This window comes from Pyrgilauda ruficollis, unplaced genomic scaffold, assembly GCF_017590135.1.
Source record: "Pyrgilauda ruficollis isolate IOZ18807 unplaced genomic scaffold, ASM1759013v1 scaffold1, whole genome shotgun sequence".
Taxonomy (NCBI): Eukaryota; Metazoa; Chordata; class Aves; order Passeriformes; family Passeridae; genus Pyrgilauda; species Pyrgilauda ruficollis.
The window spans coordinates 20,729,893-20,752,352 of NW_024508100.1; the positions used below are offsets into that span (position 1 = coordinate 20,729,893).

The window sequence follows — 22,460 nt, forward strand, 5'->3', positions numbered from 1 at the left end:
TTTTGTTTACTCTACAGGAATTTCTTTTAAAGAACAAAACAAACTCCAAAAATGCCTGAAAATCCAGGTTACAAGATCTTTTGATTTTAGCAAACAGAATTCACACTTGGGAAAGAGAAGCTGGCACAGTGAAACGGAAGTCCTCTGAACTACACACCAGTATTTCAATCACAGCATTGCTACAGGAATTCTGGACTAACTGGAAGTAAATTATACATTGCACAGGTACTCAAAGTATTTGTATCTTCAGGATAATAAATACACCCAAAATAATATTGTACCTAAAGAACTGCCTTCCATTTCCACAGATGACTGTGAGAGGTACCTTCATTTAATGCAGTTTTCCAGAACTCATGTTTCCCTGTGCACTTCAGAGCATTGCCAAAAGGAAGACCTCAAGAATCAACACAAGTCAAAACTTTCTAAGCCGCATCTTACCAGGAATCCTAAAGAATCAGACACACTTCTCACTCATTCCTTGACATTCAAGGATCTTGTCTGTCAAGTAGAAAATCATTGTAAGCCATTATCATGCTGCTTCAAGTTCACATTAAAATTGTTTCACAAACAAATCTGGCAGAAGCAGATGTCATCAATTTTAAGAAGCTGTCCTATCCCCACATCAGCCTGCTTCAAAACCTCTCCCCACCTCTCTTCCCTACTTCTTTGTGCCAGCATGGCACTTCATGCTGTTACACAAGGGACAGCATCAGTCACTCCTAATTTAATTCAGATCAGTTTCCAAATCCAATCTGTCATGGAGCTGACTAAATACTCTTGACAGGACACGGAAAAGACATGGGTGAGATGGGGAATAACGAGCAAGAGAATAGGATAATACTGATTCTTTCAGCACCACTAGCATTTTATGTATCATTATCTATGGTGAAAGAGTAGTCTGGAACATGTTCTCCAGAAGGGTTGTAAAACCTCCATCCTTAGAGATCCTCAAAACCCAACTGAGAGTGGCCCTGAGGAGTTTCATTCATCTGTAATGCTCATCCTAATGTGAGCCAGAAGAGTTCCAGAAGTTTCTCTCCTCCCCACCTGCATTGTGATTCTAGTTTGAGTGCCCTGCTCACCTGAGAGCCTGGTGCTTTCCCGTGGGGTCTCCAATAGAGCAACAACAACTTCTGACACAGGAGAGAGACTTCTGAGAGGTTAACTGAATCCTCAATAGGCTTTGAGTGCAGATGGTTTACAAGCTATTTGTTAATAAGATGGGCACTAAAAGAAGTTAAACATGAGCTGAAAAGCATAGGAATTCTTTGAGAATTCTTTAACCACACTTCAGTCTGAAACCATTTTGTTTATTAATTGCTGCACAAGAGGGTGTACTCATATCTAAGAGAAGAGCTCTATCTGCCAAACTACGATAAAATCACATCTGTATGTTTCTGGTTGTGAGCCCAGATACACCAGTCAAATAGGAAACGATCAGTGTTAATACTCCCAAAATGTTTATGAAAATGCAATGTTTTACCAAAAGTTCCTACCCGACAACTATTGCAATTTATTAAATTAAATAAATTTTATTTTGTGAAAAAGCATGTTTTTCTAAATTAGCAAACCAACATTAACAAAAAGCCATGCTAATTTCAAGAGTAGTTGTAAAAAATTATGTCACCTACCTAAATAATCAGTATTTATTTTTAAGAAATAATATATTGTTATTAATAGTATATTGCATGTGCAGAAGAATGACTTATGATCTCTAGTTAACATACCAACTTAGGAACCATAAACCCCAGCTAATAATAGATAATACACACAGCAAATCATTGCAAGAACAGGGTTGAAGGCAATCAATCAATAACATATTCATTAATAAAATAACCAGCCCTCCTGATTTTCCTTTCTGCCTTCTTCCCTTAACTTCTCTGCGCAGCATTGTGAAATATAGTTTCAAGAAGACATTTCCATGCGCAGATTGTTCTCAGAAATGTTTCTCTATCGGATAACCTTTTAACTCTGGTGCATCCATAACTCCCCCCAACACACACTTTGAAGTTACATCAGCGGGGAGGGTGAAACACTGCATGAAGTTTTGATGCTGCCTGCTGTAGCAAAGGCTGGCTTCACACACACTGGACCACACACATAATTCTGGCCCATGCAGGATGCCATTGCCTATACTTCTATATTAATTTTCTAACTTTTTTATTAATTTCTTAGTTAATCCCCTCTTTCATTATGTTGACTTATTGACAAATTATACACACCAATAATTTTAAACACTTTGTGGGCAGGGAAGGGACAGTTCTCTGAATGTGGAAAACACATTCTTTCCAGCATCCTATCTCTCTGTCCTTTTCCTCTATATTTTGTCCCTGGTTTGTCCTTCCCAACACTGCACCTGTGTAAAACAACTGGCACCACAGAATTAACTTCAGGCCCTGTACCTAGATCCAATACCATTCCTAGCTATCGGGACCCTTTAGGTCCACCCACAGCAGCCAAGCCACGACAGTTACAGAGATGCTTTCAGAGACTCCAAGATTTTTCAGATGTGTAAGCTAGAATTGGTGATTAAGTTCCATAGGCATATCCACAGGTACATAAACTTTATAAACAGAAGTTCCCCTAAGGTAAAGACATTTTTTCTTCTAATTCCCTTATCTCCCTCTTCTAACAGCCATGAGGAAGAGCTTAGTACTTATTAGAGCAACTTCCCAAAAAAATTTGAAGTTTCAATGCTTAAATATTTGAGCACTTTTGGTGATTACAGAGTGCTATTTCATAAGCAACTCATTTTTTCCTTCTGTTTTTTCTCAGGGCATTATTTAGGCACTAAAAAAAAAAAAAAAAAAAAAAAAAAGGTAAAGGGTGCTTGTTTCTTTGTTTTTTTCCCCTCAAAGACTTACATATCTTGAGAAAGGGTTCTCTAAGATACGTTTTTCAACTCTAAATATAGGCATTTTGGCCCATGCCACTCCATTATCAATGTTTTCCCTAGCATTCCTTCCAAAAGCAAACTTTGTATTTGTCACCTTCCTACTATTTCAGGTTAGGAGAAAGCAGTAGTGGCTCCTAAGGTGACAAATATGACATCTTGACTTCATGGTGTGAGTTCTCAGGGACAGTGTAAACCATAATCTTCTCATCAGCACATTGTTTTCTGCTGTATGCATAACAGTTAGACAAGATTATTAATATAACTAATTAACTATGAAATTATTTATGAACAATACACGCTGCACTGAGAAGAAAGGCGTATCTATAGAAATGTTATTTTTTGACTGCTGTTTCTTCATTTATGTCTTGGCAAGAAAGTCTGCTCCAATACTTCAGAGAAATGTGAGCATTCCCTTCTTTGAAGTCAGATTGTAAACCAGTTGTTTCTTAACCAAAAGCCTCACTCATGTCTCATGAAGACCATGTTATAGGACAACAGAAATAAAATTTTGGGTTTTGAAAAATTATCTTTCCTTAGAGCAGGAATTGGGGCTTGAGGATTTATTTTCTTCTTGATCCTTTTTCTTTGCAAATATATTATCACTTTCTGGATCGGCATATTGTAGATTTGCTTTGATCTATGTATCTATTACCTATTCAATTTTCCATTTCAAGTCACCCTGATTTTATTCACTGTCTCCTTACATTTAGAAATTCATTCAACAATGAATTCAACAATGAATTTTCAATCATGGCTTGATTTGCATATGACATCTGTTACTGCACATAAACACTTTCAGAAGTACACAGGAACTATCTAGTGCTATTTTACAGATACCTTAAACAGATAGTTTTGCTAGTTTGAAACCGTCCCCAATGCATTACACCTTTCAACCATTTCACTTTCTTGTTGCTGTAAATTAGTTCTACTTCACCTTGAATTAGTGTGCTATCAATCTGATGGTAGACTGGAGCTGACATTGAGTACTGACATTGCATAAAGCCTTACAAAATGTTTCTCACAACATCTTGAGTATCTGCTATTAGCAACTCTATCCTCAACATTTTGCTTATGAAAAAATTACACCATAAAATCATTATTATAACTAGTGGTTAAATTACATTTATTGGAAGGTTATTAACTGGTAGAAAGGAAAACATTAATGAAAAAGTTATTAATTTGTTTTGGTGTACTGGGCTTTTTCAAATAACACAGACCCTCTGTATTCCTCAGTTTTTCTGCTAAACAGTAACACATCAATTCCCTTAGGAGGATGCTTTAAATCAACAATAACAAGACACAAAAAAAATAACTAGCAGAGAACACTATTTATGTGGGCAAGCATTTGCAACATTATCACACTCTCTAATTTGTGTGTTCCTTTTTTGACAGGATTTGACTATACATGTTTTTCATTAGCTGGACCTCCAAGGTTGCGTGGTTCAAGTCACAACTGCACTTAAAGGGACCATACCCAGATTTAAAAACTGAAGACCGGATTATGACTCAGTTATATCCAAAGACAGATTTTTCAACAGTGTGGGTTTTTGTCACACAATTAGACTGCTGGATTCTGAAGGGCTGCAATCCAAGTCGTGGCAACATTTAAAACAAAAGACGTGATTTCAAACATTCTATGTATAAATCACCCACTGAACATCACCTCTGCTTTATTTTGAATTGAAGATTCAAAACTTCTGTATCTCCTTGGCAAACAACTATTGCCAGAACTACATCTGGAACAGCCTAAGTGAGTCATGTTAAATTCCTTAGGCTAAAGAGGCACCATCAAAAAGGAAGTGTATTAAGAGGATACAGCAACTCCCACAGGATGTGAAAGACAGGACTGCAAACCCAGGAAACAACTGGTAGCCACTTATAAGCATCTGAAAGAAGCCTCCATTCCATGTGCCTGGGCCCTGGTGAGAAGAACACTGGATGGAGTCATGAGAAGAACATGAACAGACAACACAGTGGTAGGAGAAAATTGTCCCACCTAATTCCTTGGAGACCTGCCAAGTGATTGTCACTGTCAGTGCAGTAGCTTAATATTTAAAAGTAAATACCACCAACTTCAATGAAAGCATCTCTGATAGGTTTATGAGAGAGGATTCTACATGTCCTTCCAAGAGGGTTTCTCAATACCTTTCCTTCAAAAATTACTCTGAAGCTAACTTCATAAATGTGTAAAATTTAAACATTTCTTAAAAGCTGCAGAATGGCAAAGTTCCCTGTGCAACTATAATTTGACACCTCCACACAGGTGCACTATACAAAGCATAAAAACTGGGTCTCAGACTACCTACAAGATCATTTGCTCAGAGGTCCTAGCAGCTGCTACTTCGTCTTGGCATATTTACCTGCTTTTGTTGCCAAAATCAAACGGATTAAAACAAAATTGAAGCATGCCTGTGGAGGATTGCCTATACAAACTCATACATATCCATACATCATTCATACACAATTAAACCCATTATGGACTTTGTGTAATAGGTATTGATTCAAATGTATGCTGATAGCTTCCTGCTCAAAGCCGTAAAACAAAAATTCTCATTAGCTATGTAAAAAAGACCCATGTGATCAGTCAGCTTTTTCTCCTAAACACTTCAAAAGCCTCAACTAACTCTAAAATCTAGGTTTTTAGTAACAACTTACTATTTTAATAAGTTTAGCTGTTATAACTGTGATAAAATATAATTCATTTCGCTGTCAGCAGGAGAAACAAAGAACATGGATAAGTTTCAAGTGAAGTTCACAAAAACAGGAAAAAGGAAATAACCACACCACTGGTCTCATTCATAGATTATACTAAACATGACAGATATCTATTACTCTATGAAGATTGATTCCTTTCCATTTTCTAACAGACCATGAATGAAATTGTTTTGAACTCTTGACAACTTTTAATAAAAGACACCACACATATTTCTGGATTTGTTTTTTGGACCTCATATTTCATCCTATTTTAGGCCCACAGTGAAAATCATACTATTTGGTTTTTCCTTTTTACTAATTACAGAAAAAAGATTAAGACAATCAACCAGAAAAAAGCATAGAATCGAATTTGCCACTGTGAGTCATATCAGCAGCTCTTCAAAGAACATTTGACTGCACACAAGCTATTTACAGCTTCTTAGAACCTATTTAGTATTAACCTAATTTTCATTAGTTAATTTCTCCCATTCCAACCATGCTGACCTATTCTGAGCTCATTGGCTTTCTACAAGTCTTTACCTGGCTACTGCTGTGTGTAGCATAGCGACTACAGCACAATAAAATATGTTGTATATAGATATTTACATGAGAAACTCCTTTCCAAGAAAGAGTTAGAAAATCAAAGTATTTTCCCTTCATTGCCTTGTCTTGCCCTTAAGAATTAATCTAAAGGAGGGAAGAAAAAATAGGTTGAATTATGGCAGAGTTTTGCCATATATTCACTATGGTTTAGATCACAAGCAAAGTGAATGAACAAGTGAAATTAATTTTCAGGGTTTAATCAAGATGAAAAATAACGTTGTGCCTAAAGATACAGGCCATAAGTGTTACAGAGTAGTTCTCTGCTCTACTGCAAATTTCTTGCTCAGTTTTGGCTTCCCCAGCAATTAATGTGCCAGCATTACTTCCTCTTCCTATCCTTTCCTTGTTTTCTTCATGTGGGCTATAAACTTTCAGAGGCAGGAGGCTGCCCCTCAGTGCATGTTTGTACAGCATCCAGCATAAAAAGCCATGATCTCCAATGGACTCTTTGAGCCCTAACTGAAGATAAACCACTTAAGAACTCTGTTTTTAAAGATATCTGACATGAAAAAAAGCATAGTGAGTAAAAATGTACAGAAATGCAAGATGCATTGGAATTTTAGCTTGGGAGCATATTATACTTTCTAATTTGCATTGCCCTAATACTATTTTCTAGCCTAAATTAAGTTTGATTTCCAAAGATCGGAGACTGAGGATCTCTCAATGGAAGGCATCTCCTCAACTTTACAATATACTTCTACAAAGAGGACTAATATAAGTACTCAAGCTATCATTTCTGTTTTAAAGGCAGCATGACAGCACAGGAGTATGAGAATCATAAGCTTCACATTTATTCACATTTATTCCCAGCATAAAAGGTCGAAATAAGCCATGTACATGGGCCTTCAGGATCTTATACAGCCTGCCTATTTTTCCAAGTCTTTTGATGAAATTTGATTTTTTTGATAGAGTGCAAGAAATATTAGAAAGCATCATTCAATGAGTCTGTTTGCATTATGCAGTAATAGGCTGACCCACTACAAATTTCTCTAATGATTCTGAAACTTTAAATTTTACATTAATTTTGGCTTTAAAAGACATCTTTTTTTTTTTTTTTTTCCTTTTGAAATCTGAAAACATTGCAGGTTAACTTTTATTGTCTTCTTGAACTGTGGAATCCAATACATGTGCATTGCTATAAATAAACATCTACTACATTGTAGTAACTAACCTTTGGCCCACTCTTAGTGTCTTTCAGTGCTGAGGGACAATTCACTGGATTAAATCATGCATCATAACCAATAGCTCTGAGGACAGATCTCTCTTACAACAAAGCACCAGTGTTGCATGCGGTGGTCAGAGGATACAGACTATTACTACCCAAAAGGACAAAGTTACTACTGGGAATGTTTTAGATGTCATTAGCTCAGCACATCTAGTCTAATGTATTCTTCTACCACTGGTACTTTTCATGTTTTCTTAGCAGTGCTGATGGACTGTGGTAGGACAAAGTTTTTTAAGACTGTTTTTTAAGTCATATTGGAAAGACCTCATCCACCCACTCAAAAATGAGGAAGTTGCATAACACCTTTATGTAAGCAGTCCCTTACTACAAAAATTATGGGTAAGCATGCAAAAAAAGCCTTACTGCACTTCAAATTTCCATTTTCCATTTTCACACAGGTTTTAGTTGTACTTTTGAACTTTTTCTGTACTGGAAAGTAGTATGTACTTTATGTACTTTCTTAAAAGAGCAGGGCTAGCTGATTTTTATATCCAGTTGCTAAAATTAAATACAGCTTTTAAAGTTACTGTATTTTTACTGTCACACATGGTTTCACTGCAGTAAGATACAGAAGAACATTTCTGAAGAGCAACAGTATTGCGGCATGAATTCAGCATAAACACTGAATATGCTCTCTGCCTGGAAACTTAATCTTCTTCAAGTGTTAAGGAAAACAATGTCTATAAATACATGAAAAATAAATGGGAAACAGACATAAGTTTAAATATCAGAGAAAAGCTATGTAATGACAGCTCACTGGATGCCAAAGATTAGTGCTTGTAACTTTCCCTCTTGTTCCTTCTTGTAACGCACTGCCACAATTATTGCTCCCATCGCTGCAAGCTGCCAACAGACTCTCAACAATACCTAAGAATAGACATCTAGGCATCACAGGAGCTTCATCTCTTCCACACTGTGTAAACAACATTTGTCACATTAAGCTTTACATACATTAGGGACAATTGCTTCACAAAGCAAAGAGAGCACAACAAATGCAAAGTGATGATCAGATATAGAACCGCTGACGCTAGAATGAACCAGCTGTAACTGACGGCAGGAAATAATGACGATGTCAGCAACAGCTGCTCACAACATGAGTGGATGTTTTGTCATACTGTATGTTCTAGACAACCACAGTCCCCCCCAAAAAAGTACTATAGCATATGGACATATCTGCACTCTTTACCACCAGAGGATTTCCACACTCTTCTGCTTCAGTATCTTTCTGCTAACCAGACTCCCTTATTCAACAGACCTAACCCGGGCTTGTCTCCTTCATTTTTGGTATCTGCACTCAGCATATACAAAGTAACTTCCCCTACCATGTTATATGCTTCTCTCTAGATCTCACTGACAGGAGTTATGGGGGGAAGGCAGGGAAGGGGCTGGGTTGAGAAGGGAAGGGAAGATGTTAATAACTACTTTTTGCAGACCTGATGCTCCTCTCTTTCCCCTCCAGAAACATCAAAGATTGTGTATATATATTAAAAAAACATTCATTTTCCCCTTTTTGTGTCATATTTTGATTTTAGCTCCGCTAAACTCACTGATCCTATTTCAAATCAAACTCAATTTAAAAGTGCATGCACATTATACTAATGTTATGAAATTATGTAAATGCAGAAAAATATATGCTCCTTAAACTTCCAGAACAGTTTATGTCACCCTGAACATATCCTGCTAATTTAAAACCAAAAAATATATTTTAAATATTAACTGTACTGAAGGAAATGACTGAGCAAATTTGAATTTTAACAAATGGCCACCCCAGTCTATGACGATACTTTACACATCCAAGGCATTATTTTTGTTACAAAACATTCCATTTTGGCATAGCCAGATTGGAGAAATTAGGTAAAAGAACTCTGGACAGGCTTCTTCAGGAAAATAAGCCTGACTGCCCCAATATCACAATTTTAGTTTACACAGTGGCAACATATTTCTAAAAGAGCACAATTACAATCACCTTATCAATGTAGAAATGCTGTCAATAACTTTGACAGACAGGAATTTTGCCATGAGGTCATAGGCTTAGTTTGGATCTTCCCTTGCCTGATTAGACAGAGAGTATTTTACCACAATTGGCTCTAGTCACTGATGGATTTTCATTCCCAAATACCTGTCATCACCATCACTGATGCATTCAGGAAGAGCGAGACTGCAGCCAAACAGCATGATGTGTTGATAGCAGTTGAGACGATTGAGGTAACTGAAGAACTTCAGGAACTTTTCCATTTCAATACTTTTGACAATGGAAAGAACTGAAGTTACAGTGGTGTAGTTATATGGCAGCATTTGGCACTGGCTGTTGGTGATATTTCTGCAGGCACCTGTGAAATCAAAACAATGTATTTAGAACAATAGTATGACCACTGAAGAGCATGTATTGAACAGTCAGTATATATAATATATAAACAATGCTGGTATCTCACAGGTATGATTACATTCCATAATGCTATCATAATACTGTCAAAAAAATAAGAAAAAAATTACATCAGAGAAGCTTAGCTTGGAAGACCAAATAAGCTTTTAGCTATTTTCACAATCCCCTGACTTTGTACAAAACCGGAATAGAAATAAAACAAAACCAATTTCTCTTTGACACAGCCTGGATACAATAAAATTCAATGGCAGCTGAGAATATAAGTCAGACAGAAAAAAATGGGTTCTGAAGCTGCTCTGGTTTTAGTGTTCCCATAAAGTTTCTCTTTTCGTTACCATTCTACTTTCACAAGCAGCAATTTCATTAAGTGAAATTTCATCAAATTTATTCATGAGATCATCATGCATCTCCTGAGGCACAACTGCAAGACAGTCTCTGCCATGGCATGTGGCAAGAAGCACTGACATTTTTGGCTGAGATCATGTGCATGGACTGCTTTAGACATTTTAAAATTGACACAGTCTTGACAGAGAAGGGTACAGTTCCTTGGAGCTATCTGATCTTTTTGTGGTACTCACTGGCTGGACAGCAGAGCAATGAATTCAAAATTCATGGATAAGAAGAAGGAATTTTGTGACAATTATATAATAATTTTCAAAACAAAGAAGATACTATGTGGCCACATTTCTCTTCACAAAGAAAAGGAAGGCACAACTTCCCAAGGATATTTTCTGGGAATTGCCACGAGGAGCCTCAGAGAAAGAATAAACAATTCTTATCTCAATTGCTGCTCCTCTTGTTGTGTTCATGTGGAATGTGCTCTGGAGATTGTTTACCCAAGGTGACCAATTGCATCCACGTGTGTGTGTCAGGACTGTCGGGAGACAGTCACAAGATTTTGTTCAGATGAATGGTTGTGCAGTTTCAGTTTAGATGTAGTGTAATATAGTATACAGTAATATAGTATAATAAAGTAATTAATTAGCCTTCTGATACCAATGGAATCTGCCTCATCATTTCTCCCTGCCACAGGGGTCGCCCTGCATTTACTATAATACTAAACCCAGGACCTGTCCTTGCAACAGAATGATCACACAGAGAACAGCATAAATAGTCTCTCTCCATCATTCTTATAGGCTCCTTTCAGGTGCTGTAAGGCTGCAGTTATGGGGAATATAAACTAGTTTTGGCAATACCTACAGGAAGGTAAGAAGAGCAGGGAATGAGAATAGGAGCATGTGAAAACACTGTTGATCAGAACAGCATGGTCCCTAATTACATGGGTCATTTTTGATATTCATCTGAATTAAGAGTTTTCTGTTTATCGCCAGCAATTGCCAAATGCACTAATAAAAAAGTGCTTCTTTCTACTCCAATAATTGCAATGCAAGTCTACAGTTTCATACTCAGTCCTGCTGAAACTAATTTAAACCGCACATTTTCCCTTTCCCATTCTCCTCTTCAAATTGTTCCTACGGCCTGCATCTGCACAAAATACACTGAACTAGCAGGCTGAGCTGACTGGAAACAACCACCTACCTTCTCTCCCAAAAGACAAAGTCTTTCATAGCCCCAAAGAAAAGCAACTAGAACTGCAGCTAAGCTTAATCACTCTTTTTAGATTTAAAAAACCGAGCCATGCCTGTAATGATAATAAGGCCATAGCTCCTCACCCAGTAGTGATTGCTGCTTCCAGATTTATTTTTATTTCATGCAAAGAACTAGCTCTGCACATTAGCCTGCCTGCCTTTTCTCTCTTCTCTTGCACCACAATGTCGTTTTTTGGTGGGCACAGGGAGAATGGAGAGGAAGAGGGGAAAAACAACTATTTCACTTGGATCAAATAATGGAATTGAATAGCTTTTTGGCAAAAGAATATTTTTTTCCAAGAGAGGAGAAGGGGTGGGGCAGTGCAGTGGCAGAAACTGGAGGTTAAGATCAGAGCTGTTCACAGCAGCTGAAGCAGTGATTTTATACAAAGTGTAAAATCCAGCAACATAAAGTCCTTTGAAAGCATTAGGAATACTTGAATTGCACCATCAGAGTTAATTCCTGTCTAATGAGAAATAGAAGAACAACTTCCCTCAAAAAAATCAATTAATAAATTTGGTGTAACTCTTCATTCTTAATGCATCCATTTTCTCCTTTGCACTACAAAAAAACATCTGGGATCCTTCAGGTATATGAAATGTAATGCAGTTAAATGATGTCTCAGTTAAAGTTAACGTAAACCTGCCTAGATCCTAGCTAGGCTATGTTTTTAACAGGATTTTTATAGAAGATATGCAAAACATGCCTCTGCCTCAAGAACACAAAGCATAACATAGTATGCGAGAAGAGTATCTGGCCTGAAGAGAAAAGTAGGCAGCCTGATTTTCATATACCAAGTCAAATGTTCTCAAGTTTCAATTAGAAAATGAACTTATTAATCAGAGGAACTTTTACAGAACATCTTTAAGTAGCTTCCAGAAAACGGAACTGTACTCAACTTGCAGCAGCAATCACCACCCACTTCATTACAGAACTTAGCCTAGCACACCCTCAGCACTAATTGCACAGTTGCACTCCATGATTTCACTGGTAAAGCCTCCTTAAATCCAAGGAAAAATGGCAATATTCACCTGGCTCTTCCACAGCAAAAGTTCTACCAATGAGGAATGAAATCATATCTTTAATCCTAAAATGCCTTGAAAATTTCTAGGAATCCTACTAAAAGAGGCAAAATAAAAGCCAACTCTTCCAGTCTAACTTGCCTATGGCAGCATTTGCCAAGTTTCTTGATAGGGGAATGACCTGCAGCACATCAATTTTTTACCAATCCCAAGTTGCCATGTTCCCCTGACCTTAAAAAAATGTTGTCACTTTTCTTGATTTCACAATTTCCTGTGTGAAACATATGAACCTATACAACGCCTTTTTTAGCTCCTCTGTCCTGTGTCACATTCACATTTTCTAAAAAATCCCTTCACCCAGGATTTTTCTCCTAGGAAGCTGAGAAGCCTCAGAGAAAAATGAAAAACAATAATTATCCCATTTGCTTCTCCTGTGTTTTGCTCCTTTGGAATGTGGTTGGAGATTGTTTACCCACAGATGATGGTTTCATTGGTTTCTGGTGTGAATTGTTTTGACTCAATGGCCAATCAAAACTGTTTTGGGACTCTGGAAATAGTCATGAGTTTTCATTATTATCCTTTTAGCATTCTGTAAGTATCTTTTCTGTATTCTTTAGTATAGTATAGTTTAGTATTCTTTAATATAATATAGTATCATAAAATAATAAATTAGCCTTCTGAGAACATGGAGTCAGATTCATCATTCCTTCCTGCCACGAGGGTCCCCACAAATACAATAGTCCTGTTGATAAGTATCTGATTTGTTGTAGACTTTTGCTCCACGTGAAAGAACTACAGTATTCCCACCCAGCATCTGATTTTTCCAGCAAAACCTTTTTCCAAAACTCGTTACTGTCTTAAAAAATTTTAATTTACTATAACTTCTTTTTATTTACTTCTATTTATTTATTTATTTTTTATCTTGGTACATTTTTCATTTCAATTATAACAGAAGATGGACAGATTTTCTTGGCCTCTCTCCAGCTATGAATTTTCTCATGTACAGTCCACTTGGGACTGAATATCTCATACTGCATTTCAGATGTTTTCTCCATAATTTTCTTAGGATCTATCCTTTGGAATCCACACAGCAGGGAAACGTACAAACTGTTTTCTCTTTAAGTATTGTGAGTTAAAATCAATCATTTCACAACTAAAGCATAGTGTCTGCAATTTTTTCACACAAATGTTAACTTGAAAATTCAATTTCCACAACTCAAAGCAGCTTCCCCTTCCTGACACAATGGATAATTTTGCTGCTGAATGTGTATGCTGGGTGATTCTTTCCTTCTAAAGATGTTCTCAGTTTCTTCTTGCATTTTTTTTCTGCTTTCCTTTCATATCTCCCCTTCAAGTCTCCTAAAAATGCTTATCTTTTAGACATCTGTCCTGAATTTGCTATTGTAAATAGCGAGACAATAAAAGCATTTCATTCCTTTGACAATTTCAACTCTTCAGTGCCTGAATGATTCTTCCCATCTATTGGAGACCTCTGCTGTCTAATCCCCAGAGTCTCTCTTATTCTGGACACAGTGGAAATTACTGTTTATATGACATAACCTCCCATGTGATTGTATTTCCTTTTGTATTTCACCTTTACCTTCTTTTCACTTTTTGTATTGCAATATCAGCTTTATCCTATAATTTCTACAACCTGGTATTGTTAATGTAGCTCTTATTTTCAGACAGACCTTTTAATATCCCTATTTATATACTTTCTCCTCTACCCAAGACCTCAGAAATGATCTAACAATTATGACATATAACAAGTGCATATTACCTTTCAATCATGACTGCAATTTACTCTTCAACACATCCCACCTTGCTTGTAATGCTTCCTTATTTTCTGCTTGGATTCTACTTGGATTTCCTCCAACTTTTCTGCACTTAATGGCTTATGGTTTAGGTAAGATTTTTTAAAATTATTTACATAAGAATTTTAAAAATACTTACAAGGGTGTAAGCTATTTAGATACATATAATTTCAGCCTATTTTAAATCTATAATGACTGGGGTGCCTTTTTTGGACTAATATCTTAGTTCTAAAGAACCATTACACTTTTACGTCCCTTGAGCCTCAGTTTCTTTTTTTTCCCTCATGGAATGCTGAAACACTTAGAACACAAATACTGCAAATGTACCTTTATCTAAATAGAAAATTAAACACTTGTTTTAATCAGACTGCCTTGTCATCCTACCAAAATTCAGTCTATCTAAATGAATCACACATGTTTTACATGCAGTTAAAATCATAGATGCTAATGAAAGCATTACAAATACAGACTGCTCTTAACTTTATTTTCCTACATATTTTGAATGACTAACTGGATATTTGAGACTGCCATACCAAGATTTAACATCTTTCATTGTATATCCAAAATGAGACATCCAGCTCTCAAATACATCCATCTCATTAGAAGCGCACTATTTTAGTAAGCATTAGTAGGATGCATCAAATCAGAAGTGAGTGGTTTGTAAAAAGTTGCAGAACCTCTCTGTCAGACCATGGGTAATTAAGGGAATTCTTAAGTTTAGTATTGTTCTCAAGATCCTGACAGAATAAACTGCTTAAAACTCTTTAATTCCTGGCATGTAGGGATAAAAGTTAGCCACAGACTACATGGACAATTTTTTTTCATAATTTCAGAGCACCAGCAGACCCTATTCAAATCAACAGGGGAGGTACGTGCCAAATGACTTATTTAAAACTATAACTTTGGCTTATTTTGATTTTCAAACTTAGGCTAGATGGCTTCGCTACTGAGAGCATCTTTTAAGCATGTGCTGAAGTGCTGTCTGAATAGGAATGAAGTTAGCATATGCTCAAGTGTTGTTCTAAACAGCTGCCTTCCCTTTTTAAAGATGTCACTCTCTTGACGTCTGTAGCTCCTTGAGATTTAATGTGAACCAAGACACATTGTCACCATAACACTGGAAAAATAAAAACATTGCTAAAGAGACATCTGTAAATGTTCCAAATTCTTCTTCAAGGAAAATGGAGTGAAAGAAATTGAAGTAACACAATGAACAAAGAAAAGCTGAATCTCAACTCATCTGCGGTCCCTGCTAGGATTCTCTTCAATTGCACATATTCCTTCTATATTTATTTAGGTACATTTGCACAAAATCAAAACAGTATTTTAAACTTCTACTCAAACAGATGCTTAAAAAGGAACATCATGTACAAAATACATATCAACTGCCTCTGATTAGATCAAAAACTTCTAGAATAATAGATTAGATCAAAAACTTCTTCTAGAATAATAGACACAATTCATTTCTGCAACTCTATTAAATAAGTATTGAATGATAACTGCACAGGAGTAATTTCAATGATACCATAAATAAAAAAGAAGTTGTAATCAGTAAGAAGCATATAAAATACAAATCACATGGTGCAAAAGCATTTATTTCTTAAGGTTTCCTTACTGACGTACATCAGGCAACATGTTTCACAGTCTTACAACTAAAGCACAGGTCCTCTTCCAGAACTAAATAATTCCTTTATTATATATTTAACTTCTAAAAAATAGCATAAAAAGCTGTAGTTTCAAGACTAAAATTAATCACTAATTTTTAAAGATGGCAACTTAGTGAAAAGTAAGATATTCTACAGCTATCTTTTTCTAAACTGATCCCAACTACTACCACACAGTTATTTGCTGAAAGTAATCAAGAGACCAGTGTTTGCTTTGTTGCTGTCTCCCATTTATACCTGCTCTCTGTTAAAAAAATCCACTAAAACAATAAGGGGATGCTTTATCTCTACTGAAATTTGTAACATCAACATAGAACAACAAACCCACTGGTGACAGAATCATCACTTCCATGACATTTCTCATTTCCTTTGCAACTCACAAACTATTTAGTTGAACCAGGGAAATAGAGAGGTCATACCTAAAAGCATCCATTAAGCACTGACAAAGTGAAGGAAAAGACAAATTAACTCCATACTCTGGTGTAAAAGCACAATATTACAAACAACTGTCAACAGCAAGGTCCCCATTTCTAATAGCCTCTCTTGATAAGAACAAAAAATCTTTGTGGAGTTGGCCAGTATTTCTCATTCAAGAGGGCTACCATAGCCAATACACCTTGGTAAATACTGTGTCTGTAGATAATACAAAAGCACAAGTGTGTGCCAACAGCAATACCACCATTACCAAAATGCAAAAATTGATGGAGGGATGGAAAACAATGTAAAAAGAAGCCCCTATTCTAGCTGTGAAAAATAAGCATTTCTCATTTGCTAGAACAGAGATTCTCTACAGTATACTGCAAAATGGAAATATGGATTAAGAAGCAATTAGATAAAAGCACTAATAGCTTTTATTTTAGGTAATATTTTAGCTATAAATGATCCTTTTGACTTTGGAAAATTATCAGAGGCAATTTACACAAGAAATGTGTGATGTCTTGATCCCTAAAGAAAGGCTTAAGAGAAGTGCATTTATACAGCCTTATTACAGCACAAAGACATAATCTGAATATAAGCAGTAGTAAGTTTGTTACATTTATGTGTGGGTAGACATTTGACAAACTCCTGTGTCCTGAGGGCTCAGTAACAGTGACGGTAACCTAAAGACAGAAACCAAGTACTTCGCGAGTAAGTCTCCAACAGAAGGTCATGACTTTTCTCAAGTCAACTGACACAACCAAAAAAACATCTCACAAGACAATTGAACTGATGCAATGGTGCCATACTGCTTCCTTTCAACCATGTGTGCTTGCCATTTCCTTTGAAACAACTTTTGTGCCAAACCACCCAAGAGCTAACTTAGCCTGTGTTAGGGTTGAGTCAGCTCACTGAGCAAACAAATGCCATAAAAAGTATGCAGCACTGTACGGTTCAGAGCAAAGGGAATGGGGACACTTTGTCAGTATCACCAACCTTTAAATGAAGCCCATCTGACTCGCAATAGTTTACGTGGGGAAGAGGAAAACAAACTAGAACAGCAAATCCCATCCATGAATCTGAAACACAAGTCAGGCACCAGGACTAACTGAGAACAACTGCTCTGCATGTAATTTCATTCAGCTAATGAATTATACAATTTGAAAGGAACAACAGATTGTCAACTCCCCCTTGCGCTCCACAAGGTACCAAAGGGAGAGGTGGTAAGGCTACTGACCACCTGCAGTAGAGAGAAAAACAATTTATTATCTCCCAGGTAGGGAGTGGATTACCCATGAGGGAAATACAACTCATATTTTAGATCAGAGGTGAAGTGTTATCATAATTTTTTTTAAGGAAATCTGTACCAGCTGCTTTAGAGCGGAACACCACACCCAGTCTGCCCCAGACACTTCTTGTTCAGAGCAAGTCTTAAATTCTTACTCAGCTATTCTCTTGACCAAAGAATATTGCAAAAGGCTGGACATTTCATCAAGTCACTTCATTTTTTGGAACCCCACTTCTCCCAGCAAGTTGCTTCCAGATGCTGCTCTTCTTGGCTGAAGCACATACATCTTTAATCCCTTGGGCAGGCACAGCTGAGAGCAGGTAAGCTCAAGAGCCAAAGCTGAGGCCGAGTATTTACCCCCCTGCAAGCAGGCTTGTGTTCCAGATCTGGTATTTTGATTAGTCATTTCCTAATTACAGAATTCTTTAGTGAAATAGGAGACATATTTCTAAGAGTCTATCATTAAACAAAAGGCACATACTGGGCACTTTCATGGGCTCCTGTTTCAGTGGGAAAACATACTGAAATTAATTTTACATTTAAGATTTATCATTAGAGGCTACTATCCAAAGTACATTAAGTTGGACAGGATTTTGCTATTCTTCCGAAACATGTGCATGACTTTACCCCTCTTGATAGGCCTTTTTTAAAAAAAAGGGGGATAAAATAATGGTAGCCTCCACTGGAACCAGGCAGGCATCCAGATGTTTTTGGTTGGGTTTTTCTGTGGGTTTTTCTAACAAGCATGTTTTCAATAAGTGAAAACAAATGCTAGCTTGATTGACAACATTTAATTATGTACCAATACTGTTATGTTCAAAACAAAACAAAAAACCACAGTGCTTTGTAAAAGACTTAAAATAGTTTCGTTTATGAACAGATCAGCATAGAAATAGGCTGTGCCTGAGCTGTCCAGTTCTCTCTTGTTAATTACCTTTCTAGGACAGCCACTCTTCTGTTCTATTTAATATGAAATTAGGTGCCTTTTTTCCAAGTACATCTCACAGGGATAATTATACCCACCTCAGTTTCAGATAAAACTAACACAGCAAACCTCTCCCTGCAAAATCTGTCTAGGACCTAAGAGCACAGTACAGCACCTGACATTTGAAAAGCAAAACACTGCAAGTACACACAAAATATGCTTTGCAACTTGCAGTTTCCCATGTGGAAATTCACAGAGGAAGTTTTAGATCTGGGTGCTGATCTTCAAATCCCTGGTTAACCAAGATTAATCAGTCTAACAAATTATTTTCCCTATGGGAAATTCCCACAACTATATTTTTCAGATGTATGTATGTGCTTGTTTTGTTATAGCATAGTTATTGTCTCTAAAAGATTGTTTGTGTTAACCAGAAATACTGCAGCCTAGATCTTCTGAATTTGATAGCCCATTTGGCAAAATATGTGTTGCAAGACATGAGATACAACTTCCTTGGCCATTTCCTTATCTCACTGCTACTGACTCTCCTGTTTATAGCACTGGAATTTCCTTTTAAGCATTTCATTTTTAAAATATTCAGTGAAGGCCTAATTCCTTTTCCACCACTGGAGTCTGAATGCTTCTGTTCGCAGACAAGCCTAGCTGACTACATTAATGCAGTTATTCTTTAATGTTCCAGTTACAGTATGTTTTTGCTGTGTGAACAAGGAAGAATTCTGACAAACTTTCTCAGCCTGAACAATTAAGAGGTCAAAAACAACCCTATTTTTTAGTGTGTAAAAGGAAAATGTTTAAGAGCGTAACATGATTGAGTTTCTTACAACTATATGTCAGTTCAGGTTGTATTTAAATCTTAGGAACATGATGCCTGCAAGTTGCTTGTGCAAACTCAGATTTTTAAATCCTTGTACTTCAACTGCTTGTCACAGAATGGAAAGTCCATTTTGTTCTTTCAAATAAATCCACTAATAAATATCAATAGCTTCCTTCAATGCTCTCTCTTATAGCTCACTGTTTAATTGCCTGTGTCAGTTGGAGAGAAAAGACAAGTTTCCCCATGAAAATTAGCATTATCTTAAATACCATTAAACCAGCTGTAATGTTAAACTTTTTTTCAACCATGTAAAATGTTCATGTTCTACTCCCAATATTTTTATACCCTAGAATCACAGAACTATTGGTAGAAATAGTTCTTTGGAGGTCTCCACCTAACTTTCTGCTCCAAGTGGGGTTGCTGCCAGCACACTGTCATCCATGACTTTGAGTCTTGGAAACACTCAAGGAAAAGGACCCCACAGCCACTGCAGACAATGGGTTCTGTACTATCCATCCAGTGAAAAAGATTTTCCTAATTTCTGCTGTGAAGTTCTGCTATTTTATTTCACTGGAGAGTACAATTTTTTAAAATTAGCAGTCATAATCGAGGTGAGAAATACAGATTTTGTGTACGGATTAATACAGCTAAATTAATCTGCAGCTGTATTTGGCTGCTTATCACTTTCTCAAATTCCCACCCCTACAATGATTTCAAACCATGGTACTCATTATGTTGTTCTTGAATTTCACATGATTGTAAAAGATGACAGTGACTGTAAATCACGTAGCTGCATCAACGCTCTGACCTTCAAATATTTTGATATGGGTTTAGAACGTACCGTTTTATATTAATGATGAATCTGTGCCCACACCTGGCTGCACTCTATGTGTTATAATCCAGAACAGACCATGCAGAAGCAAAACATATAAACTTTAATCAATCATAAAATCACATACTGCTACCAGATGTAAGGTGTACCTTTGGAAACAAAGTGATCAATCACAATATAGAACAGAAAAGAAAAAAAATTAACATCATCTTTTTGTTGAAATAGCCACACATACTTTTTAAATAGTTTCAGACAACCTCATGGGTCTGAAACAAAAGCCAGTGCCTGCAACTCTCAAACAATTATCTTCAGATATCCCTTGCTTCATTGTTACCGTCCTTGAAAGTTCCACTAAGTATTTGATGTCTTGCTTAGCCTCTTGGCCAATTCATGATTCAATCTGACAACAAACATCTGTTTAAGATGCAAGCAACAAAATATAAAAACCCACGATGAATGTAAAACAGACATAAAGCTGAAAGTCTTCCACTCTTTCAAGTTTTAAAGGAACACACATCCACACATCATTTAAACTCGAACAAAGCTGATTTTATTTCCAAAGTTGAGTAGAAGTGGGAATCTCTCACTCTAAAGGAAACCACACCACTGAAAGGCCAAAGAGTCAAGATCCACGGAACTTCAAAGAGGGTGTATTAGTTATTCACAGTACTTATTGCAATATTCATCCTAACAAATATTTGAAGTCTATTAGATATCTTACATGGAACATTGTTTCATCAGACTGAATTTGAAGAGATGAACTACAAACAGAAGAATTGCAATAATGAGCCACAAATTTATTAGAGAGAATTGAAATCACAAGCTTAGCTAGAGGTAAATGTATGACAACATCATTACAATTTTCATACAAGCATCTGAAGTTTTTGGCAAACTTGCAGTTACCTGACAGCAGTAACACACCAGGTGATAAAAGCTAGCAAGCTTTTTTTTTTCCCTTATAAGCATAAATGGTAATGAAAAATTGCTCTATATATTAAGAAATGGCTTTTAAGAATCCTTTGGATTTCAGCTAATACATTTCACATGTCAGAAACTTCACTGTTTCCTTTCCAAGCTATGCTCATGTACTCATAAAAAACAACAATGGTAAAACTGATGAAAACCAGATTCTTGATAATGAATTTTGTGAAATCCACGTTTCTCTTAGCTTACTAATTCTGCCATGTGAAATGCAAATACAATTTCAAATTTCTTCTAGGGAAGAAGAGCAGAATTTTGATTCTTCTGACTAGTGAAAAAAATGCAATTTTAAATGAGAACTGCCAAATTTTAAGGCAGCTTTTTTCACTATCTTAAATTTTGGGAGAAAATTTAGGTATAAGTGAGGTAATGAAACACTGTACTGCTGGAAGAGAAAACAATCTCAAGCATGAACTCAAGCACCAACAAAATTAATAGTTACCATATCAGTCTATTCATGCTTGCATTTGAAGGCAAATATACACTTGAGTGGCTAAATTCCTGGTCTGATATTTAGGACACTGCTTATGTTCTTCTGTGCCAATATGAAAAACCAAAACCATTTTCAGTTCAAGAGGAAATAATGTTTTAACAACATCTTGAATTATTTTTAATTTTTGAGGACAAGAATACCCTAAAAAGCTACCATGGGTGCAGTGCTGCTGTTACTCCTTACACAAATGAGTCTACTCCAACCTGTATGAGTAATTAAACACAAATTGAGCTAAAAGACAAAATTATTTATTAGATCACTACTGGAAATACTGGGGATTAGGAAACTCAAGTTTATGGACTGAGTTGGGATGCAGTTACCGCATACCTTAGCTTCAGCAGGAAAAAAATGTCTTTAGTATGAGCAGCACAAGGCTGAGATAGAGAGACATGGAATTTCTTGTTTCCACACCACTCGTGACATATTGCGTCCAGCTATCCCCACAGTGGTTTTCATGTTGCTCTTTCCTACCAAACAGGAACGTGAGCTGGACCCACTCTGTAATAGCAGTGGAAGAACACAAAATTCTGTGTAGTAGAATTCTAGTAGTGGCAGAACCCCAAATACATAATAATAAACGCTGTGTAGTGACAAATAGATTTTCATACAAATGAATTAGGGTAATATCAAGGCTGAGTGGAGGACTGCAAAGAAACTTAGCCGTTCAGTTTCAAAGATGCGTTAGAAAGGTGAAAAGACCCAAGGTTCCTTGCATGCAAGCAAGCAAACATAAATCCTCTGCTTTTTGAAACTCTGAGACAGGGACTCGCTTTTACGAGAACACTTTTCCACTTCATTCTT

At 36.5% G+C, this 22,460-nt stretch overlaps 1 protein-coding gene across 2 annotated transcripts in view; it reads right to left on the reverse strand.

Annotated features, from left to right (window-relative positions):
- The window catches only part of CORIN (corin, serine peptidase), a 125,373-nt gene that overhangs the window by 73,116 nt on the left and 29,797 nt on the right, over positions 1 to 22,460 (reverse strand). For both annotated transcript variants that reach the window (XM_041490601.1, XM_041490609.1), the window contains exon 4: positions 9,538 to 9,748. In XM_041490601.1, coding sequence (XP_041346535.1) covers positions 9,538 to 9,748 — 211 coding nt within the window. The remainder of the gene's footprint in view (positions 1 to 9,537; positions 9,749 to 22,460) is intronic.